This window comes from Oratosquilla oratoria, chromosome 4 (assembly GCF_046742065.1).
Source record: "Oratosquilla oratoria isolate Oo_2021 chromosome 4, ASM4674206v1, whole genome shotgun sequence".
Classification (NCBI taxonomy): Eukaryota; Metazoa; Arthropoda; class Malacostraca; order Stomatopoda; family Squillidae; genus Oratosquilla; species Oratosquilla oratoria.
The window spans coordinates 31,951,039-31,973,263 of NC_134780.1; the positions used below are offsets into that span (position 1 = coordinate 31,951,039).

Here is a 22,225-nt window from a genome sequence, read left to right on the forward strand (position 1 = left end):
GATAAATCACTTGATGAAATTATAGCTTAAGCAAGTCACTGATGTAATGGGATTTCAGAGGCAGTACACTTGTCGAATCAAAGCAGCACCAAGGCGGTGTCAGATTTAATCCCCCCCCCATATGAAGGTCAAGGTTGGCTGAGATGATTATCCCCAGATGGCAGCTCGGCTTGGGTCAATCAGCCTCTACGTGTATGCGAATGTACATACACACACACACACACATACACACACACACACACACACACACACACACACACACACACACACACACACACACACACACACACATATATATATATATATATATATATATATATATATATATGAACACTTGCATACTTTCTTCTCACATTTATGTAACTGCAATCCTATATCTCTTTCCTGGAGGCGTAACAAGTAAATAAAAGAACTATAACAACATAATAGTAATCGTGACAATAATGAAGATGGTAACAACAACAACAACAACAACAACAACAACAACAACAACAATAATAATAATAATTATTATTATTATCACCATTATTATTATCATTATTATTATTACTATTATTATTATCATTAATATTTCAACCCTGACTCCATGTGGATGAAATAATGGGGGTGGGGGGGGAGGCATTCCTTGGCCCCCCTCGATCGATCCGGCCCCGACTGAGTTGCCTTTCAGGAAACGCATGGGAAGTCATTTACGGTGTTCTTGTCCCTTGTCACATGGTGCTACGGGCAAAGGTGGGGTCACAGAGGAGGCAAAAGAGGAATTTAAGGAGGGTTGCAAAAGTAACAGAGTTAAACAGTGATTCAACACTTCTTTGAGTGGAGATTAAATATAAATATATATAATAAATAATAAAGAATATAGTGCTGTGTGACTCTGGTCCGTAGGGGTACCTTCCGTACTGACTGCGTAAAACCTAATGCAGTCAGTGACCTCGTACGGGGAAGTCTTACCGGGCGATATTAGAACCAGCATTCGTCCGATAGTTGCGCTTGGAGACCAAATTGGGGTTTGGGAGGTGGGGGGCAATGCCCCCCATCACTTATCCCCCGTGTGACAATGGGACCAACTGAACAAGACATGTACAGCAGGACTTTATACCGTATATAGCTGAGAGTTTCGCAATATCCTGATTTCCCAATGAACGTCCCTAAGGAAATATGTTTCCCCTCTATTTCAGTATTCTACTAAGACTTGGATACGGTGTTGCGGGGGCAAGAATAACGCCACCAAGTTCTTCTATGTGTCATAAAAGGCAACCACGTAGGGCCGGAACGAGAGGACAAAGAACCCATTCTTTGAGTAGGTTATCTCCCTAATGGTAGATGAGCAGGACCCTCACATATAGAGGGAGTGGGGAATATGCCCGGGGGCGGCAATTCTAGCATGGACTTGCCACCCACAAAGCTGAAAAAATAATTATGATATCATTAGGCTGAAAAAATAATTATATTATCATTATTTTGTCAGCCTTTTGGGTGGCAAGTCCATGCTAGAATTGCCGCCCCCGGTCCTATACCCCACCCCCTCCATATGTGAAGGTTCTGCTCATGTAAACAGAGGCCAAAGAAGCCGTAATCGACGATTTTTGCGTTTGAATAAAAAAATTAAATATTTTCCTTTATCATTTCTGCAATTGGGAGATTAATACAAAATTTAAAATCTATTAAATTATTCCGCAAGCCAATAGCTAAAATGTCTACATTAAAAAATTATGAAGTTTGACTCAAAATATCTACATGCTCTTTTTCATTTGTTTACCCATGATGACTTGATTTGCGGTTTTCGCAGAGTTAAGAAGTGGTGGTAGGTGGGGGAGGGGGCATCACTGAGAACTTTGCCTCGGGGTAGCACTTAGGCATGTAAGGGCTCTGAAGCTGAGCCTTTTCTGTATGTGTGTACCTAACTGAAGTATACAGGAGAGGAGCAACGCTCGTTGGTTCCTGTCTCTAATTTTCTAGTTCTCGAACATACCTAGATTCAAATTCATATACGGTTCCAACTTTATATATTTGATATCCAATTATCATACTTTGATTGGAACTCGTGTATTGTTTGAGCTTTGGCTCTATCACCTTCAAAGCTATTCCAAATATGTGCGCGCGCGCGCTTGGGTACTTTAATGTCAACATTAACAAACATTATAGCTACCAAGCACCATCTCTTAACTGACAAGTACAACAAACCTGTTATCGAACCTCACCACCTGGCTGTATCAAACCACAGATGGTTTAGAACTTAACCCAAGAGACGCTTTCCTGTGGCTGAAGCCGTCACCTTGCCCTTGGCTGCTAGGGCAGCATAGGTTAGTCATCAGAGCTGGATTCATTACCACTGGACAGGTAGTACATTACTGAAAAATCTGGGGTGTATTTCCATCAATGTGTTACCAATTTTAATTTCCTTAGAGCAGTCCACATTACTGTGTATGTGCATATGTATATACACATACGCAGTATGTATAAGCAGATTTTTTGGTAACGCACTACCTGTCCGGCAGTAAAGTGCCTATCTCTGCTAGTCATGCATGGCAAAGGTCCTTTCCCCCTTGGAAGGAGATGGCCTCTTGTGCATGAAATGCCCAGTTTCACTAAGATTACACTGTCAAATTTGCTTATGCATTTATTATTCATATGTTTATTTATTCATGCACTCATATATTTAGTTATTTATTCATTTCTTTATATATTATGAGTAGTGCTGTGTATTATGTTTGATATCATACCCACCTCATAACTAAAATGTCTGGGGAACAATGACCAATAACTTTAGGTGAACACTTGCTCTGGTTATTCCTACACACTGGGCAAAAGTGACTGTTCCGGCCATATTTAGCTCCTTTTACTGGTATTTATGATTTATATATTTATTTTAGCTAGATTAGATTAAATAACTTTATGGATATGGATGATAGGTGGTAATGGACATGAAACTGCCTAGTGTAGGCCTTATAGTATCTTGCAACCTCCCCCATTCTTATGTTCTTATGATACCAGATGATTTTATTCCTCTGTGCATTGAGTGTTAAGCACCTCTTGGCAGGTGCTCTTCTCCTGCATCTGCCTATTTGATAGTTCAGACTGTCTGCCTGTCTGCTTGCCTGCCTGCCTGCCTGCTTGCTGGTTTGAATTAAGTACCTTCAAGCTGTGCACTATGCACAGAGATTTCTCTCTTAATAATTTCTAAAACTAAGAAATATCCAATATTTGGAAAGAAAACACCTTGGCAATATATACCAGAAAATGAGAAAAAAGTTTCTAGTTTCAGGAGTTTTCTAGATTTTGAGACTTTTCTCCTTTTCTCACCAAATATTGGATATTTCCAAATTTCAGAGATTCCCAATAGATGGGGCTACTTGCAGGAGGCACCTACCGAGACACTTGCGGTATGCCTGGGCCACACTTGGGAAGTAGTGTGAAATCTGCTGCTGCTCCTCATCCTTGACGTAAACCCGTACCACACGGAGGTCCTCCTGAGGAATCGTTAGGTTAGTGATAAAGATATCATTAGTGAAAAAATACATTATTAGTGAGAGATATCATTAGTGACACACTTAATTAGAGTCTGACACCTTCACTGGCATCCTGGCATTCTGAAAAACATAGTTAGTCATTGGCATCTACATAAACACAAAAAGTACCATAGTCCTTTATGCCTGGAGCTAGAAACTTGTTAATCAATGTAATACTTAAAAAATGCAATAGTATATATGTTTTCATTATTGCACTGTTTATATTTGTTGCTGTAATACAAATTAATTTTTTGCATAATATCCTTCTCTGTGTATTTAAATACAATCTCACTAATCATGCACTGGATGCACAAACTATGTTAACAGAGCAGGGAAGAGAGAATGCAAAAATGGTGTGATATGAATAGATGGATGGATGATACAGCCAAAAGGTATGTTCCTTTTATCTGCTCCAAAGATGAGTGGATTTGGAGGGTGGAGACGGGAGAGGTTGCCATATGGTGACAAAGTGGGTGTAAACTAGCTTCAGCTGGTGGGCTTTGCTGGGGATAGGATGTGCCTCACTGCATTTGACCCATGCATTGTGATGGAGAGCAAATGACCCTTCATCCCCAAGGTAATGAGATGAGAGAGTTGGTGTATCCTCTTTGACTTGGCCACATCCTTACAAGTGGGGATTGAAGTCTTCACACATAAGTATTTCCTTATTCCTGTGAAACAACAGAGGGGTACCTGCCTGTGGAGGTCCTGCAAGATGGTCATTAGAGAGAATTATTTTCCTAACACTCATCTTTAATTCCCAGCAGCCCTGCAAGACTACCTCTGGACCAGGCCCAAATTGTCTCTTTATCAGCTTGGACTAACTTTCCTTCATTTTTCACATAAGGAGAGCTGGCAATCAGTGACTGCTTCCTTCCTCATATCAGCCAGTAATCTATAAGCAAAATCCACAACAGTCCAAAATGTTTTGCTAGAAAGATCTATTGGAGGGTCTAAGGACCACTGGTAGCTATTGTGGGGCAGCGAGTTTCCAATCAGTGAACTTTGAAGCAACAATTAATATTATCATTCCATCTTGCAGAACCACCACATCCATGTATCCATCATTGATCCCTTTGTTATTGTGTCATTGTTTTTAAGTGGAAGCACTATGTCTTCAACCTAAGCAATGTGGCAAAGGTCAGGGATGACCTTTCATCCATGAAGTGTTGAGATGGGGGATGTTATATGAGTTACTTGTATATAAAGTTGGTGTGTGTTGTGTATTTATGTTGTTGTCATTAATAATTTCATTGTTACTATGTATACTCATGTTTGTGTCACTCAAGAAGGACAACAATCAATTTGGCACCCACCTCCACCACCCTCAAATTGAACATTGGGCCCAACTGCTTCATACAATGCAGACCTGTATTCAAATTCCTCCTCCTCTTGTGACTTCCATTTCTCTCAGAAGTCTGAGGAAACAGGGCAGCTAGGCATCTCCTGGCATTATTTTATTTTTGATTTATTATTATTATTTTTTTTTACAGGTAGGTTTCCCCCTGTTAAATAAAATCACATGGGAATGATCAACCAATCAATCTGCTGCTCCAGGTCTCTCTTGGAGGAGACACACCGCTCTCAGGTAACTGGCCATGGCCACCAGGTTGGCCCATAAATCATTTAGGGAAGATATATTGTGCTGCTGTCTAGGGATTGTTAGTGTGGGGCAGTGTAAAATGAGGTGCTCTGTATTTTCTGTATGGTGGTTGCATCTAAGGCAGTTTGAATATGTGGCCTGACCTATTCTGTGTTGATAACTTTTTTTAATGATGGAAAATTGCCAAAGTATAAGTTGCAGGTCAACCTTGGTAGTGAGAAAGTTGAACAAGATAATTTCTTAATCCTCTGACAAAAGCAGCTTGAGGAAGATCTAGTGGGTGCCAAAATCAATTTTATATGGGTTAAATTGATTTGTCTCAGGCCTGTAAAAAGCTTTTAGGCCACACCTTTATAATGAATGCTTTCTATCATAAGAAAGTAGAATTTTACTAATTTGGCTATAATTATGAAAATTACCAGTAGATTTTATAGATAAGCCAGATACACTAACTAGAAAATCAGGTAAAATTCTAGTTTCTAATAATACAAATCATTCACCACGGCTGACAAAAGGTGTAAAAGTACTGTATGGATTTGTACTGAGGGATGCTGTATTACTCTGGCTAAATGTTAGGAATGGGTTGTGAGAACAAGATATACTTTGAGGCTAAATATCCAGGAGTTATGCCAAGAAGTAGTAATAGACACTGAACATACAAAAAGCATGGACAATGAGGAGGCATATGTGTGTCCCCAACCCTTATTACCATCACTTGGAGGATACCAGATGATTTTATTCAATTGTGTGACATTCCTTCATTAATTCCTTCCATACCAAGGGACATTTATTTACTTTTTATTGTGGTTAATGGAAAATGATGTAATACAGCTGCATGGTATCCCCTTGGTAATGAAGGGCCACACCTTTTCATATCTGTTGCCTCTTTTCCTTTTATCCTAACACCCACCAAGCTATTTCAGTCATCGGCATGGCACTTCCTTAGTAGTGAGAAAATTAGAGTCAAACTTGATTGATCCCTTATCTAATGGATGCCACTTTTCCTTTTATTCTGGTTGGCACCAGGTTATCTTGTTCATCTTCATGGCATCCCCTCGCTGGTCAATGGGTTTAAACTTTTCAGTGCAGTGATATCCTCCTCAGCTGAATAAAATGATCTGGCTTAGAACAGATTCTGTAGAATACATCAATGTTTCAAAGGGGTCTAGAACTAATAGATGGATAACACTGTCTTTACAGTATGTAACCAATGCAAAGACAAGATAACCTTAACCTCATCTGTACAAAACCATTCGTAAAGTATGCCATCATAAGGAAGGGGTTAAATGAGAGAGAATAACCCTTTTGCTGTATTCTTTTTTTACTTTAAATGTTTATCTTGGTTGCTGCTAAGCTACTTTACTCACCTGAGGGAAAACCCCTTTGCAACAGAAGAGTTAAAAACTACTCTATCTTGAGCTTTGAATGAACGAGGAAAGACCAACTATAAGAGTGTTGAAATGAGAAGTGGGTGGAGGGTGATAATAAAATTGAGATGGATGGATGTGGTATTGGGTTAATTAATTAATGTATTTCACTAAATGGAAAACCTGCAACCTTACAGTGACTGGTAATGGTACTTGGGCTCTCCCACAGATTTCTCTAGATAGAAACTTTGGACTACATGTGTTGTATTAGTCTGGGACAGTTTCTTTGTTACTGGCTGAAAGTGGTTGGGTGGGGGGAGTATTTGCTGTTTGTCTGCTCTCCACATGTGAAAAACTGCAAAGATATACAACTGAAGTTGATAGAAATCTTGGACCCATTCCAGAGACAGTGTCAACCTTTTGGGACAGCACTTCCTGATTGAGATGAGGGTGTTGATGGGTTTTGGAAATTGACAGCTTTGCTGTACATCTTGCACAACCACCACATGCAGGTACTCATCATCACTAGTCCTGGGGACATTGGATACAGGAGGCATGTTTATTGAGGAAATCAGAGAGAATGCAAAATATAGGGGGTGGATAAAGAGTGGTTGTAGATGTATGAGAAAATGACACAGCATAAAGGAATATTCTTCTCTGCTCTGTAAATTTCTGTAGTGGATGTTGATGGAGGTAGCCATATAATTAAACAAAGGGGATAAACCAGCTCAGGCTTTCAAGCGCTGCTTTGGAAATACTGTTTCTTGCTGCACTGCAGCTGACCCATGAACTGTGGCAGGGAACAGGGATGACCCATCATCCAAGTGGTTCAAAGATGGGAGGGGCAACAAATGAGTTTATGGATAGCTGTAGGGTGGATGTATACTTTAACACAGCCACCCCCCTTATAAGGGATAAAAGGCCTTTTGATATATATATCTTGAGCCTAATGCAGTTAATCTTTTTTTTTTTACTGCATTTTACAACTTCAGTTGTTTATTTTAGCAGCCATCATGCTACTGTAATAGCAAAGCGAAACCTGTTCTACAGTGAAAGCTAATGTGTAAAAGTATAATTGAGTGCATGTTAAAGATATACTTGTATAAATTAGCCCCATTATGTCTAAAGGGGTGTTACATAGCTTTACAGGAGCCAGAATTAAAAGAAAAAGTAATGCTAAGTATGGTAGGTATTAATCAAGATTGCTGACACCTTCACTACCCATGCAGTGTTACAGAGATGAATAAAATAGCTTGTCCAAAGTTAGAACAATAGTTTGGAAAGGATTAATTACAGAGTGGGTGGGACAGCAGGATTTTTGTAGATGGGTGTGCTGTACTTTCATGCAAATAAAGACCTGGTAGTTACAAAGATGGACGTGACAGGAATATAATCATCACATGTGGAAGACTAAGATATTCAACTTTGTTATTGATTAAAAAGTCCCTGGCTCTGGGCTGGAAATAATATAAAATTTACTATAAAAATTAAATGGGATGTTCGATCTAAGAGTTAAGCACAGATGATGGAGTGGGACATTATCCCCTTCTATATCAAGTGCTTTTTACCCATTTATTCTGGCTGCCATCAGGTACCCTTTTGGTAGCTAAAATGCTAACCCAGTGCTTCCAATGTCACATTTACAGATTTTGCCCAGGTTAATGCCACAAGATTTAATTTAATTAAGGGTACGACCTTTAGGAAAGGGGGGTTCAGGGTCTGAAGGAAAATTAGAAAGTGCTTCGAGTTAAAGCAAGAAGGAATCCAAGGCCCTTTGGTCTGATTGCATCAGTGGTCAAAGACATCTTGAAGTTTGTTGCCGATCTGTCCTGGCAGTGAAACCAGTAATTTTTGCTGCCAAAGATGTTATTTAGTACTATGAATGATGAAGTTTGATGCTGAGGATGATGGTTCTAGTACCGATTATGGCCCCGCCCCTCAACTCCTAACTTCCACCGTCATCAATGATAGGGAGGAATTATGCAATATTACGACTAATGGTTCTGGGGGAGGGGTAGTGGAAGTAGCAGCACCTCGTACCAGGAAGAACAGCTGAGATGATGGCCTGTGACGTCAGCCATGGCGGCCTAATGTGCCAAAGGTGACCCCCACCCCCAGCCAAATAAGGTACTCATGCCTGCAGACGATGACAATACGTCATGACCTGACATGTTTAAAAATAATACATTTCTGCAATACCTAACAGCAGTGTTATGCATGAAATCTTCCAGTGTATTCGTGACAAATGCACTGGTTGGCGTAATTAAAAAAAATATAAAGAGAAACTTTGGGACAAGGAAATTGTGCTCTTTAGAACTAGTGGCCAAGAACGCCTATGATTGAGTGATCACGCTATGAACTAAGTATATTATAGTTCCTCGGAATTGTGACTGTCATATGCATATACTGACACTGCACGTTTTTTTTCTTAAGAGCTCTTGGTTTTGTGGAGTATCCAGAATGGTTACAGAAAAAATACAAAAAATGCCTTACCGGTAGGGGCACAGGGTCAATTTCCGGAGTTGCCCAAACCAAACATTTAACATTTCTTGTAAATAGATCATGCGGAGTTACCACGCAGGCACTTCCTAGATAGATTCCAGGGTAAACATCACTCATTCCTAATGTCCCGCGCACGGACATTTTTGTAGTTTCTACAGTTGTTGTTGGTGTTGGAGGTTTTAGATCTGCAAACAAATACTACATAAGATTTTATTACAAAAATAACAAAATTGACAATTAGAATAACAAACAAATTATATAATAGGGCTATATACTTTTGATCCCTTGATAATGAGTCACCATATTTTAATAACAGACGTTTCTAATAGATAAAGTATATTAAATTATATTAAATACACACAAATACAACATAATGAATTGGTCACTACTCCTATTATTTTTCATTACTGTGTGGAAGGAGGATATGGATGCATCACCGTCTAACTGTATGTAGTTTCTGTTCTCGCCAGGATACCCACGATTGTGTACATATAAATATATATGGCCACTGATATCTTTTTACTTAACGTCCTCGCACTAGATTAGGGAGAATGGATGCACTAGTATATATCGTGGTTATTCTGTACTGAAGAATACAGAAGCAAAACTCACAGAATAGAACAGCAGTCTGGAAGCGTAGGAATGGTGTCGTCTGCTTGAACCAATCACCTTGCGCGTTACATTTCATTTGGGCTTGTCAGGCGCATTTCTCTCCACTCATACTCCTCCTCCCCCTCCACCGTCCCGCCACACAACAACCACGTTGAAAAGGTGACAGCTGATGGTGTCTGTGTTGATCAAAACTTTCTGTTATCTACAGGTTTTCTCAGTTAGTACTGCATATTAGGTCTATGTTTCATGCCAGAAGCATTACGTATGACGTCAGGATAGGTCGCATCTGGTCATTGATAGAAGGATAAGGTAAGCTTCCCTGAAATTTAGCATAATAAGTCAAATGCGGGTGGCGGTGAACTTTGTTGTGGTGAAAGATAGTACGAATGAGCGGGCAATGTATTTTCACCATGTGACTTTCACGTGGACATGCTATTAGTGGTGATAAATGTACATTTATTCAAGTCACGTTGGTTTAAAAATTAGTTTGGGTGAAAGAAGTTTGTTGGAGGCGTGGGGCACTTGCGTTAGGTATGTTTGTGTTCTGCTCTCGGCAGGGACCCAAATAGGAAATGAAGACATGGGGCACATGCGTGTTTTCATGCCGTCGTCCAACGTGATATTTCCGTAGTCATTGTGAAGGAAGTAAAATGCATGACTTTGGACTATGATATGGCGTAAATTGAGCCTATTCGTAAATTGACTGTATGTGTGTTTGAAGTAGTCATTATTCCCATACTATGATAATCATACTGGTGCTATTTTTGTTTGGAAAAAAATGAAATTTTAAGTCATCTAGGCATGTGAATGTCATTGTAGGGATAAGGTGCCTTGAATACTATTTAATATAGAATTTGAGGAAATGCAAATTTTATATATAACATTTTTAAATCTAATTGATCCATATGTTAAAGATAATATAACAGGTTGTGATTGGGCCATGCAGTAGTTTAACATTATCTTGTAATCAAGTTAATGGATGCATCTTTCTTGATTTATTTGTTATATTTTACTATTACATTTGTCCTACCTGGATTACAACTATATGCCCTTTAAGTAGGTCTGCATATTCTAAGATGCTTCTCATCCAAAAATGTTATTAATAAGTCATTATTTGAATACTAGAATGAAATGGCTTTGGGTCAGATTTGCCCTTGATGGAAGTATTGATTTGAATTACTCGAGTACCGTAGTGATAATGTCTGATGTGTGCTTTCATTTGTTACTTCTGTATTACCAAGTGTTAGGAGAATAACAAGAAGTGTTGTCAATGCTCTGTCACTGTGTAACATTTCCTGTGGAGTAAAACCTAGGAATTGGGCATAAATGATTAAAACCACCACGTTTGGTTATGGCTCATTAAAATTTTTTGATTGTCCTTACTATTTTATATGATTGTTTAATAATAGTTGGATTAATTTTTACATCATTGCATTTAACTATTATAGTTTGATACAAAAACACAAATTAATGAGGCTACAATGACAGCAGGCTTGTCAATGTTTTGGTAGCTGTGGCCTACCTGCCCTCTGTTCTGGTTCTTTATGGGTACTTCTATTGTGGCTTTCAATAATATTAATGCAATATTACATTTTTTTTTTATATCACCAACAGAAAATTATAAATCTCAAAATGTAAAAATTATGAAAATCCCTGTAGGACTTTGGACACTCCATAGATCTTCCTAGGAAGATATATTGGAATTCTCGTGTTGGATAGTTTCTGTCACTGTTATTTATAGGAGGGGAGTAGTTGCACTTTGTCATTCCTTGTGGGGAAATGGGGGAGGAAATAGAGTTGAAGTTGGTGGAGATCTTCGGCATATTTGGGGGTAAGTCTCAGCCCCTCAGGGCCCTAAAACTACCTATAACCAAATTTCAGCAAAATTGGAGATATGAGTGTGTTAGGCACTTGTTGATCTGACGGAGAATGCCCCATCATAGTTTTGATTTTATAATTCATCATTATTAATTTTAGTGTTTTACCCATAATTACTTGATTTAGATATTTGTAATAATTTTCTTGTTGCTGATGGTCTTGTTAGATGTATGTCAAAGGGAACCATATTTCATGTTGAAGCTTATCACCACCCATTCATCCATCTGGGGAGCCAGCACCAAGATTTCTATTGACTACTTTTTCATATAAATAGATCTAGCAGCTTGTTGTTGCTTTTCACTGTCTCCTGTTAATTGTTGACAAATAAACAAGCCCACACTAATATAAAAGACTGCAACATTTAATGTTGATGGCATATCAGTCCTGTGCTCCAGGATTTTTTTTTTCTTTTTTTTTTTCCATGAGATTTTCACCCCCCCTAGTAACTGGCATTGTCCATTGAGCAGGCCCATAAGGCACTCAAGGAAGGATCATTTGTCAACAACAGAGCTTATATTGTGAAAAGATGGGTCTGGATAAACAACTTCATTTGGTCCTGGCTTTAAAAAAGCTGCAATGATGCACTGATAAGGATTTAGTCTTCCACCTGTCCTGGGTGGTACTCGTCAAGGGTGTGTCAATAGATCTCTTAAGTATGATCCCTCAAAGGCTTTGGTCTGAGGAAGTTAGTGACAGAGTTTGAGAAGGTGTGTGAAAGAAGGAAGCTGAAGGTAAATGTGGGCAAAAGTAAGGTGATGAGATGTACAAAGGGAGAGAGTGACAGCAGGCTGGAAGTGACCATTAAGGGAGAGAGACTGGAGGAAGTGGATAGTTTTAGATACTTGAGTGCGAATGTGGCAGGAAAGGGAGGAGTGGGGGTGGAGGTAGAATGTAGATTGAGAGAAGTGAGTAAATGCCTTGGTGGATTAAATTGTGTAATGAGATCTAGACATTTGGGAATGGATGCTAAGAGGAGGTTATATGAAGGAGTGATTGTGCCGACAGCACTGTACAGGGCAGGAACATGGAACATAAGAGAGGAGTTTGAATGTGTTTGAGATAAAATGTCTGAGAAGTATGATGGGGGTTACTAGGCTAGATAGAGTGAGAAATGAGGAGGTGAGGAGGAAAACAGTGGTGGAAAGGGAGTTGGGAGATAGGGTTGATGAAAGAGTATTAGGATGGTTTGGACACATGGAAAGAATGAGTGAAGAAAGATTAGTAAAAGAGGTGTGAAAGAAGTGAATATGATGGGGCGTCCTATGAGATGGATGGATAGGGGTAAAAGGGGCATTACAATAAAGAGGAATGTCTGTTGAGGAAGGATGGGAGAGGACAGAAGATAGGGGTGAATGGAGAAGGGTTGTGTATGGATGATGCTGTGATGCATGAGGGGGAGTGGGTGGGGGGGTGAGGAAGTATGTACGAGAAATATTTTGATGTAGCCCGAAGGGATTTCTCCCTGTCTTCTCCTTTTCTGCATGAGGGGACGGAGAGATGGGGGGTCGCTGAATTAATGAAGTGGCCTTGCTGTGGATGTACTGTGTCTTGTGACTGCTTCTGACCCAGGGCAGTGGGCAGGATGCAGGGATGACCCATCATCCAGGAGGTGCCAAGATGAGAGGGAGGGAGGAGGGGAGTGGAATATGTAGGGGATGGAATGGGTGGGAGTGGTTTCTTTGCCTTTTTCTTTTTGGCTACACCCTGTGTAAGGGGGAAAAAAGCTTTTGGTATATGTATATATGTATGCAAAAAAAATTAAGAATCGAAAATTGGCCAACACCAGCATATGAGCTCTACATTGGGCTGATGCTGTATGGGGTTAAAATTCAATCAGGATTCAGTTGTGTTTACACTTTTTTGTAGTTTCCATATTTTTAGACCATCATTGACTTTGTTAACCCCTTCACTCCGGGCCAAAATCTCGTGGGCAGCATTAGCTCCCTGACGTGTGATGTTGCGTCATAATACTCGCATTATGAAAAATAAAGTCACTGCTGTATTGCTCGTTCTCTCTTTCACCCGTGAATTTTGATAACCATAGAAAATATGATGAAGCCAGTTTACAGAGAATGGGGGTCACACAGGTACAACTACAATAAATGTAATCAAGACGCCGACATCGGCATCCTCGCGTACCCACTTGCTTCTCATGACCCCTACGTAGGCGTCATCGTATCGAAGGGGTCAATGTGTAGTGTGAGAGAGCAATGATAATTTTTTACATAATGGAGATAATTTTTTTTCTTCCTTTTTCTTCGCTTCGGACCCAGGGCAGTGGGTGGGATGCAGGGATGACCAATCATCCATGAGGAGCTAAGATGAGAGGGAGGAAATAGTGGTGAGTGGGAGTGGGTATATGTCTTTGATTTTGGCTACCTCCCTGGTAAGGGGAAATCAACCCTTGATATATAGATAGGAAATATTGAGAAATTAGAAGTATCAATTTGCAGATATTGCAGCTCTAGAACTAGGCACTATTGTGTTAGGTAGTTGATTTCTCACTTCCGCTCACACACACGTACACACACAAAGATGGAAGAAGCAAGACTGAGTGAAGGTAGGGCTGAAGCAATTCACCTAAAGATCAGTACTAAAGGACACAATAAAAGAGACTTCATGGTGGCATATGTTCCCCAAGACAAGAGCTTAGGATGAAACTGGATATAAAAAGATGTTAATGGATACAGGTCTTTACCTAAAGAAAATTTTTGAACAAAGTAATAACTGAGCCCTTATTGGAGATTTTGATTGTGGGGAGGTCAACTGGGAGGAATGGGAAGCAATTGACAAAATAGATTCCTGGGGAAATACCCAGTTGATTATAGTAATGGAAAACACAATGACCCAGTGGGTAAAGGCAGTGACCTGGGTAAGAGATGACGCTCCCACAAGATTAGATCTCTTACTAAGAGATGACACTCCCACAAGATTAGATCTCTTACTAACCAAAGAGCCAGGCATCATCAGCTCCTTGAACTACCTTTGCCCAATAGGAAAAATTGACCATGTTACAAATGAATTTCAGCTGGAGGATGAGGAAATAAAGCCAAGGAATGAATCACACAGGCAAGAGAGACTCAATTTTAGGAAAGAAGATTATTTAAAAGTTGAAAAAATTCTTTGAAGAAACAAACTGGGAGGAATTCATGAATACCACAGGAATAAGGAGGAAATGGGAAATCTTTATATTTACAACCTAGGAGTGAACAATCATGTTCCAAAGACTAGAGAAAGAAACAAAACCAGAACTGGTACAAAAAGTGTGAGATTGCAAAAACGGCCAGGGATGTGGCTTGGGGAACATGGAGAAGGAAAAGAAGCAATAAATGAGAGAAGCTTACAAACAAGCTAGGAATGCTTGTACCAGTATTCAGAAGAAGAAAGCAATTTTGAAAGAGGCGTAGTAGAGAACTGCAAAGATGAACTAAAACTTTTACAGGTTAATAAATGGTAAAATGAGAGGGAGAAATCACCAAGTTAATAGATGGTGAGGTATTTGAAGAGGCCTCAGCTGAGGTAGAAATAATGAAGTTTTCCAATCTTTCTTCACAAAAGAGTGCAACTTTTTTGAGAAAAATGAGGTGAGCAAAAAAAAAAAACGTTTTGCAGATATAGATGTAGAAGTGAGGGAAGTGCTCAATATCCTGGGGTCTTTGGATGTAACAAAAGCTTCAGGACCTGACAGGAACTCAAACTGGATACATGAAGCATGTATTGAACAACTAACAGACAAGATCCACAATCTTGTTCATTGAAAGAAGGCATTGTGCCACTAGATTGGAAAAGGGTAAACGTGGTGCCAATTCACAAAAGTGGAAACCAGGAAACGCCCCATAAATTATAGGCCAGTATCACTAACCAGCACAATAATGAAGTTATGTGAAAGGATTGAAAGAGGTGGACAAAATACCTTGAAAATATGAACATTCTGACCTACAGTTTGGCTTCAGATTTGGAAGGTAATGTGTATTGAACCTTTTAAGTTTTTACTCGAAAGTGATGTGCTACAAGAGAGAGGTGGGTGGACTGCATATACCTGGACCTAGAGAAGGCATTTGAAAAAGTACCTCACTGTTGACTTATGTGGAAATTGGAGGATGTCGGAGGACTGAGAGGCAAACTACTATAATAGATTAAAGACTTTTTGAAGGAAGATGTATGAGGACATTAGTAAAGGACAAGTTGTCAAGCTGGAGAGCAGTAACGAGCGGAGTTCCACAAGGTACAGTGCTTGCACCAATAATACTTCTTGTCTGTGTTAATGCCATGATGGAAGGAACAAGCTATACCAACATGGTTGCAGATGATGCAAAAATCATGAGAAGAGTGAAAGATGAAGAGGACAATAGAATATTGCAAAAATATGTAGATACTATTTTTGCATGAATCCAGGAATGTTAAATGAAGTTAAATATAAGAATATGCAATGTATTGGAAATGGGCAATAGTGGCAAAAGGCCGTCCTTTAACTATTCCTTGGGAAGTAAACCCATTACAAAAGCAAAAGAGGAGAAAGACTTGGGAGTGTTGATAAAAGACAACATGTCACCTGACAGACATATCAGCAGGATTGTAGGAGAGACATGGACTACTACAGAAGATTAAATTGACATTCCATTATGTGGATGAAGAGATGATGAAAAAAACTCATTGAAACCCTGATATGTCTGAGATTGGAATGTGTGTAAGTAGTATGGTCCCCACACAGAGAGAAGGATAAAAGCAAATTTGAGAGAATACAAAGGGCAGCAACCAAACTGGTCCCCAGCTTGGCAGATAAATCATATAAGGAAAGAATAAAAGTACTAGGTCTACCAACTTTGAAAGATCGAAGAGAAAGAGGTCACATGATTACAGTGTTCATGGCACTTAAAGTGGGTAGAATGTATTCTTAGAAAAAATCTGATTAAAGATGGGAGGGCTTTGGTCATGGAAGTAAATTAAGAAAGACCACATGTCAAAAGGATGCGAAGAAATAGTTTTCCATATAGATGTATAAATATATACATACATCATACATATACCAAGGCTTTTTACCCCTTACAAGGGAGGTAGCCAAAAAGGAAAAGGCATAATATTCCCACCCATTCCATCCCTGAATACACTCCACACCCCTCCACCCTCCCTCTTATCTTAGCACCTCCTGGATGACAGGCCATCCCTGCACCTTGTCCACTGCCCTGGGTCAGAAGCAGTGTCCCAAGACACATCACATCTACAGCAAGGCTGCTTTATTAAATCGGCGACCCCACCCCCCCCCCTCTCCGTCCCCCCATTGCATAAAAGGAGAAGACGGGGAGAAATCCCTTCGGACTGCGTCAAATTTTGCTCACACATACTACCTCACCTCCCCCCATCCCCCTGCCCATTCCACCTCATGCATCACAACATCCTCCATATACAACCATTCTCCATTCACCCCTGTCTTCTGTCCTCTCCCGTCCTTCCTCAACAGACATTCCCCTCTTCCCCAAAGCCCCCTTCACCCCATCCATCCACCTCATCTTAGGACGTCCCCTCATGTTCACTCCCTCCACATCTGCCTTCCATACCTCTTTTACTAGTCTTTCTTCACTCATTCTTTCCATGTGTCCAAACCATCCTAATACTCTTTCATCAACCCTATCTCCCAACTCCCTTTCCACCCGTTCTCCTCCTCACCTCCTCATTTCTCACTCTAGCCTAGTAACCCCCAACATACTTCTCAGACACCTCATCTCAAACACATTCAAATTCCTTCTCTCTTCCTCTTATGTTCCATGTTTCTGCCCCATACAGTGCTGTTGGCACAATCACTCCTTCATACAATCTCCTCTTAGCATCCATTCCCAAATGTCTATTCCTCATTACACTCTAATCCACCAAGGCATTTACTCGCTTCTCTCAATCTACATTCTACCTCCACCTTCACTCCACCTTTTCCTGCCACATTTGCACCCAAGTATCTAAAACTATCCACTTCCTCCAGTCGCTCTCCCTTAATGCTCACTTCCAGTCTACTGCCACTTTCACCCCTTGTACATCTCATCACCTTACTTTTACCCACATTTATCTTTAGCTTTCTTCTATCACATACTCTCCCAAACTCTGTCACTAACTTCCTCAATCCCTCCTCTGATCCTGCCACAAGCGCAGTGTCGTCCGCAAACAACAGCTGGCTCACCTCCCACTTTTCTCCATTTTCTTTAACCATCTCCAATCCCTGACCCACTACCCTTGCATTTACCTCTCGCACTACCCCATCCATGGATAAGTTGAACAGCCAGGGCGACATAACGCATCCTTGACAAAGTCCCACCTTTACCTCGAACCACTCACTCTCTCCATTTCTAATCCTGACACAAGCTCTACTACTCTCATAAAAACTCTTGACAGCTCTTAGAAGTTTTCCTCCTATCCCATATATCTGCATAACCTTCCACAGTGCCTTTCTGTCTACCCTATCAAAGCCTTTTCCAGATCCATAAAGGCCCAAAAAACATTCTTCCTCTTTCCTATAGCTTTCTCACATATCTGTCTTACCACAAAGATCTGATCTACACAACCTCTACCTGTCCTAAATCCACACTGTTCCTCACCAATTACTCCCTCTGTTCCTCTCTTAATCCTCTCAATCAAGATCCTCCCATAAGCCTTCCCAACTACACTTAACAAGCTAATCCCTCGGAAACTACTACATTCACACTTGTCCCCTTTTCCCTTGTAAAGTGGCACTATACAGGCACTCCTCCAGTCCTCTGGCACTCTACCCTCTCTCCAGCAAACATTAAATAACCTCACTAGCCAGTCCACCATTACTGTACCTCCTTTTTTTTAGACATTCTGCATGGCAACCATCCAGACCAGGTGCCTTACCTGCTTTCATCATCTTAACAACTGCCTTCACTTCATTCTTCCTTATTTCTCCTCCATTTTCCTCACTCATCATGGTCATTTTCTTAGCACTTCCCACTGCAACTATCTTTCCCTCCCTATCCTCCTTCACATTTAGCAACTCCCTAAAATATTCTGCCCATCTTCCCCTTACTGCCTTCTCTTCCATTATCATCTCTCCATCTGCACCTTTTACCTTTTCTTCTTTAAATATATGGAATAGCTTAAAGTTGATATAGCCCCCAAACAATAAAAGAGTTCATATCTAAATATGATAATTGGAAATCAGAGATATAGATTAAGTTGGAACCATATTTGAGTCTAGGTATGTTTGAAAATTAGAGAATAGGAGACTGGATCCAATGAACTTTGCTCCTTTCCTATATTCTACAATCCTTTTTTTTTTCTCCTCCTCCCATTATGGACAGTGTAGTATGTAAGGGAGTCGTTTATTTATTTATTTTTATTTTATTTATTTTTTATTTTATTTTATTTTATTTTTTACAAAAGTAAAATTAGTTTTCTTTTTCATTGAGAAGTGACATGCACTGAGTCTCATGTAAAGATGAAATGAATAATGAACAGTTTTTCACAAGAAGATCAAATTTGCACAAACTAAACTTTCAACAAAGTATGAGCTGGATACATAAGCATGTAAGTGGCTGGGAACATCCCATGGAAAGAGAAATAATGAGTAGAAAGGTTCTTTAGAAAACTTACACAAAGTGAAAATATCAAGATTCTAGTCCATATCATAGATAGCAACAGCATGATTAATGGAAACTTAACAACTGACAATGAGTATCCAGAAACACCATGTAAATATGAAGCCTTTATGGTTTATATCATACTTTCAAGGATTTTGCATTTCATAAAGTGAATGATGTACCAAGTTCATTGTTTTCATTTTCAGATGATGTCCATTGGGAGCATTGGGGCTGTGACACAGGACACAATGCTCTCCATGTCACCTGAACTTAGTTTAGGTACCATGAGTACAGCAGACATGTTTGATACTGGGTAAGTTTATTTATTTTCTTTATTTGTTTATATTTTGTCAGCAAATGTTTACAGTGCGTGGTGAGGCCAATTCAGATAGTTTTCTTAATTGGGGAGTATGATTGACTTTAGGACTTAAAGAAACTTTATTTTTAAGGTGTAGAGAGATTAGTCACTTATCATGCTTTACTGAGAATGTGGGTAGTAAAAGCTGTGTGGTTATTGAGTATTTGTGTATTTATCTTCATCCCTACAGCTTGTTCTGTCTTGGTTGAATACATTATCAGCCATTAAACAAAACCTGAAATCATCATACTATGAAAGTTGATAAGATGGTTAATTTCAGTACCAAACAAGAAATTATAAATAAAATTACTTGGGTTTTGGGTCAGTACATTACTTGTTATTGTTATATGGAACATAAGTGAGGAAGAGAGGAGGAGTTTTAATGTATTTGAGATGAAATGTCTGAGGAGTATGATAGCAGTTACTAGGCTGGATAGAGTGAAAAATAAAGAGGTGAGGAGGAGAATGGGGGTGGAAAGGAAGTTGGGAGATAGGGTGGATGAAAGAGTATTGGGATGGTTTGGACACATGGAAAGAATGAGTGAAGAAAGACTAGTAAAAGAGGTGTGGAAGGAGTGAACATGAGGGGGCGACCTAGGATGAGATGGATGGATGGGGTAAAAGGGGCTTTGGGGAAGAGGGGAATGTCTGTTGTGGAGGGATGGGAGGGGACAGAAGACGGGTGAGTGGAGAATGGTGTGATGCATGAGGTGGAGTGGGTGGGGGATGGGGGTTAGGGAGTATGTCTGAGAAAAATTTGATGCAACCCGAAGGGATTTCTCCCCGTCTTCTCCTTTTCTGCATGAGGGGACGGAGAGGGGGGTCTGCCGATTTAATGAAGCAGCCTTGCTGTGTCTTGCGACACTGCTTCTGACCCATGGCAGTGGACAAGATGCAGGGATGACCCGTCATTCAGGAGATGCCAAGATAAGAGGGTGAAGGGGAGTGCAATGTGATAGGGATGGAATGGGGGGGGGGTTGGCTACCTCCCTTATAAGGGTGAAAAAGCCGTTGGTATATGTATGTATGTATTATTATTATGATGACATTTTAATTCATCCCTATAACACACTTTAATACAGAAGGGATAAAACAGGTACTGAACTTGCAAATGGTGAACAGTATTTACCCACATCTAACAATTTATAGTTTTATTATGTATGTACCCCATATTTGGTTATTGGCTGTATTATGCAGTATTATTTGCATAGTAGTATGCAACCAATGTTTTAGGAACTGTTTTGGGCACTACTACAGACTAGAGCCACATGTTATATGTATATGTTAGAGTAAAATCTCTACTAGAGGTAATGATGCTATTTTTTGCATTAAGACTATCTCCTTTGTGCTTTTCCTTTGAAACTGTCCTTTACCACTTCTTTGAGTATACCTTTTCTTAGAGGGAGGAAAGAATTCTGCCACTGTGATGAGGGAGTTGTACGAGGTGCATGTTTGGGGAGCCAGTTCTTGTTTGCTGATGACACTGCTTGTGGCTGGGTCAGAGAAAAGTCAAAGGTAGCAGGTGACAGGGTATATAGAGGAGAAAACTGAAAGTAAATGTGGGCAAAAGTAAGGTGATGAGATGTCGCTGTGAGTTGGAAGTAAATCTTAAAGTAGAGAAGCTAGAGGAACTGAAGAATTTTAAGTATTTAGGACCACATGTAATAGGATATGGAGTTGAGGGTTGGATGTGAATTAGAGTAAGGAAAGCAAACAAGTGTGTGGGGGAATTAAAAGTGTCATAAAAAATACATATCAGGGGATGAACACAAACAAGAATGGGTGATTGTACCAATAGCACTGTATGAAAAGGAGACTTGGAATTTGAGGAATGCAGAAAGGAGGCTTTTAAATCTTTTTGAGATGAAGTGTTCAAGAATGATGGGTGTTTTGAGGATAGTAAGAATGAAATTGCCTTTGCTTTTTTTTAGGCATGGCCCCAGGGCAGTGGGTGAGATGCAGGGATGACCCATCATCCAGGAGGAGCCAAGAAAAGAGGGAGGGAGGGGTGGTGAATAGGAGTGGAGTATGTGGGGATGAATTATGCCTTTGACTTTGGCTACCTCCCTTGTAAGAATGAAGTTGGGGAGGGAGTGGGGATGGAAAGAGCTGGTAGGTAGGGATCATGAAAGAGTACTGTGATGCTTTGGAGATATGGAAAGACTGAGAATGGGATGGATGGGGTAAAGGAGGGGGGGCTTTGTTTAAATGGGAATATCCTAGAATAGTAAAGGGAGAGGTTAAGATATAGGTGTTAGTAGACAGTGGTTGTGTATGGGTAATAAATTGATGCTGCTTAAAGGGATTTCTTGACTGCTCAGTATTTGCAAGTGAATAAAAGGGGAGGGTTACAATTTAATAAATTAGCTTAAGTTGATATGGCTTGCTGTGGAGGTACTGTGTATTGCTGTGTTTCCTTTGGTCCATTCACAAGGAGTTAAGATAAAATGGACTGCAAATTGTTGTTATTTTTAACAAAATACTAATTAGTTAATTGCTTTCAGGTGGGATTGCTCTTCTGGTATTGACAGTGGTGTTTCTGGTGGTAGTTCACCTTCAATGAGTCCAAGTACTCAGGGAGCTGAAAGAGACTTGTTTTCTTGGGATGATTCAGACATTCTTCAAGCTAATGATCTACTTGGGGGCACACTGAATACAAACCTTGGAGGTATGGATATGTTCAGTACTGTTTCTGAAATGTTTGTTGCCTAAGTAGATATTGTTTACATTAATTATGGGTTTTTGTTCTAAATACTGTCGCTAAAATGTGGGCTCATTATGGTTACATATGATGTATTTACCAAAGGGCTTTT

At 39.9% G+C, this 22,225-nt stretch overlaps 2 protein-coding genes across 10 annotated transcripts in view; one reads left to right on the forward strand and one right to left on the reverse strand.

Annotated features, from left to right (window-relative positions):
- Positions 1 to 9,730, reverse strand: part of LOC143024738 (dual specificity protein phosphatase 14-like) — a 53,644-nt gene extending 43,914 nt beyond the window's left edge. For 3 of the 4 annotated variants that reach the window (XM_076183837.1, XM_076183840.1, XM_076183841.1), the window contains exons 1-3: positions 9,594 to 9,730; positions 8,973 to 9,166; positions 3,371 to 3,470 (exon numbers count right to left, since the gene is read on the reverse strand). In XM_076183837.1, the coding sequence (XP_076039952.1) occupies positions 3,371 to 3,470; positions 8,973 to 9,166; positions 9,594 to 9,669 (370 nt within the window). In that variant the 5' untranslated portion in view covers positions 9,670 to 9,730. Of the gene's footprint in view, positions 1 to 3,370; positions 3,471 to 8,972; positions 9,167 to 9,418 lie in introns of all 4 variants that reach the window. The other variant, XM_076183838.1, reaches the window with a different exon arrangement.
- The window catches only part of LOC143024737 (uncharacterized), a 35,366-nt gene continuing 18,163 nt past the window's right edge, over positions 5,023 to 22,225 (forward strand). For 2 of the 6 annotated variants that reach the window (XM_076183835.1, XM_076183829.1), the window contains exons 1-3: positions 5,023 to 5,097; positions 19,261 to 19,367; positions 21,917 to 22,080. In XM_076183835.1, the coding sequence (XP_076039950.1) occupies positions 5,032 to 5,097; positions 19,261 to 19,367; positions 21,917 to 22,080 (337 nt within the window). In that variant the 5' untranslated portion in view covers positions 5,023 to 5,031. Of the gene's footprint in view, positions 5,098 to 9,398; positions 9,428 to 9,731; positions 9,903 to 13,744; positions 13,813 to 19,260; positions 19,368 to 21,916; positions 22,081 to 22,225 lie in introns of those variants that run through there. The other 4 variants (XM_076183832.1, XM_076183830.1, XM_076183833.1 and 1 more) reach the window with 4 other exon arrangements.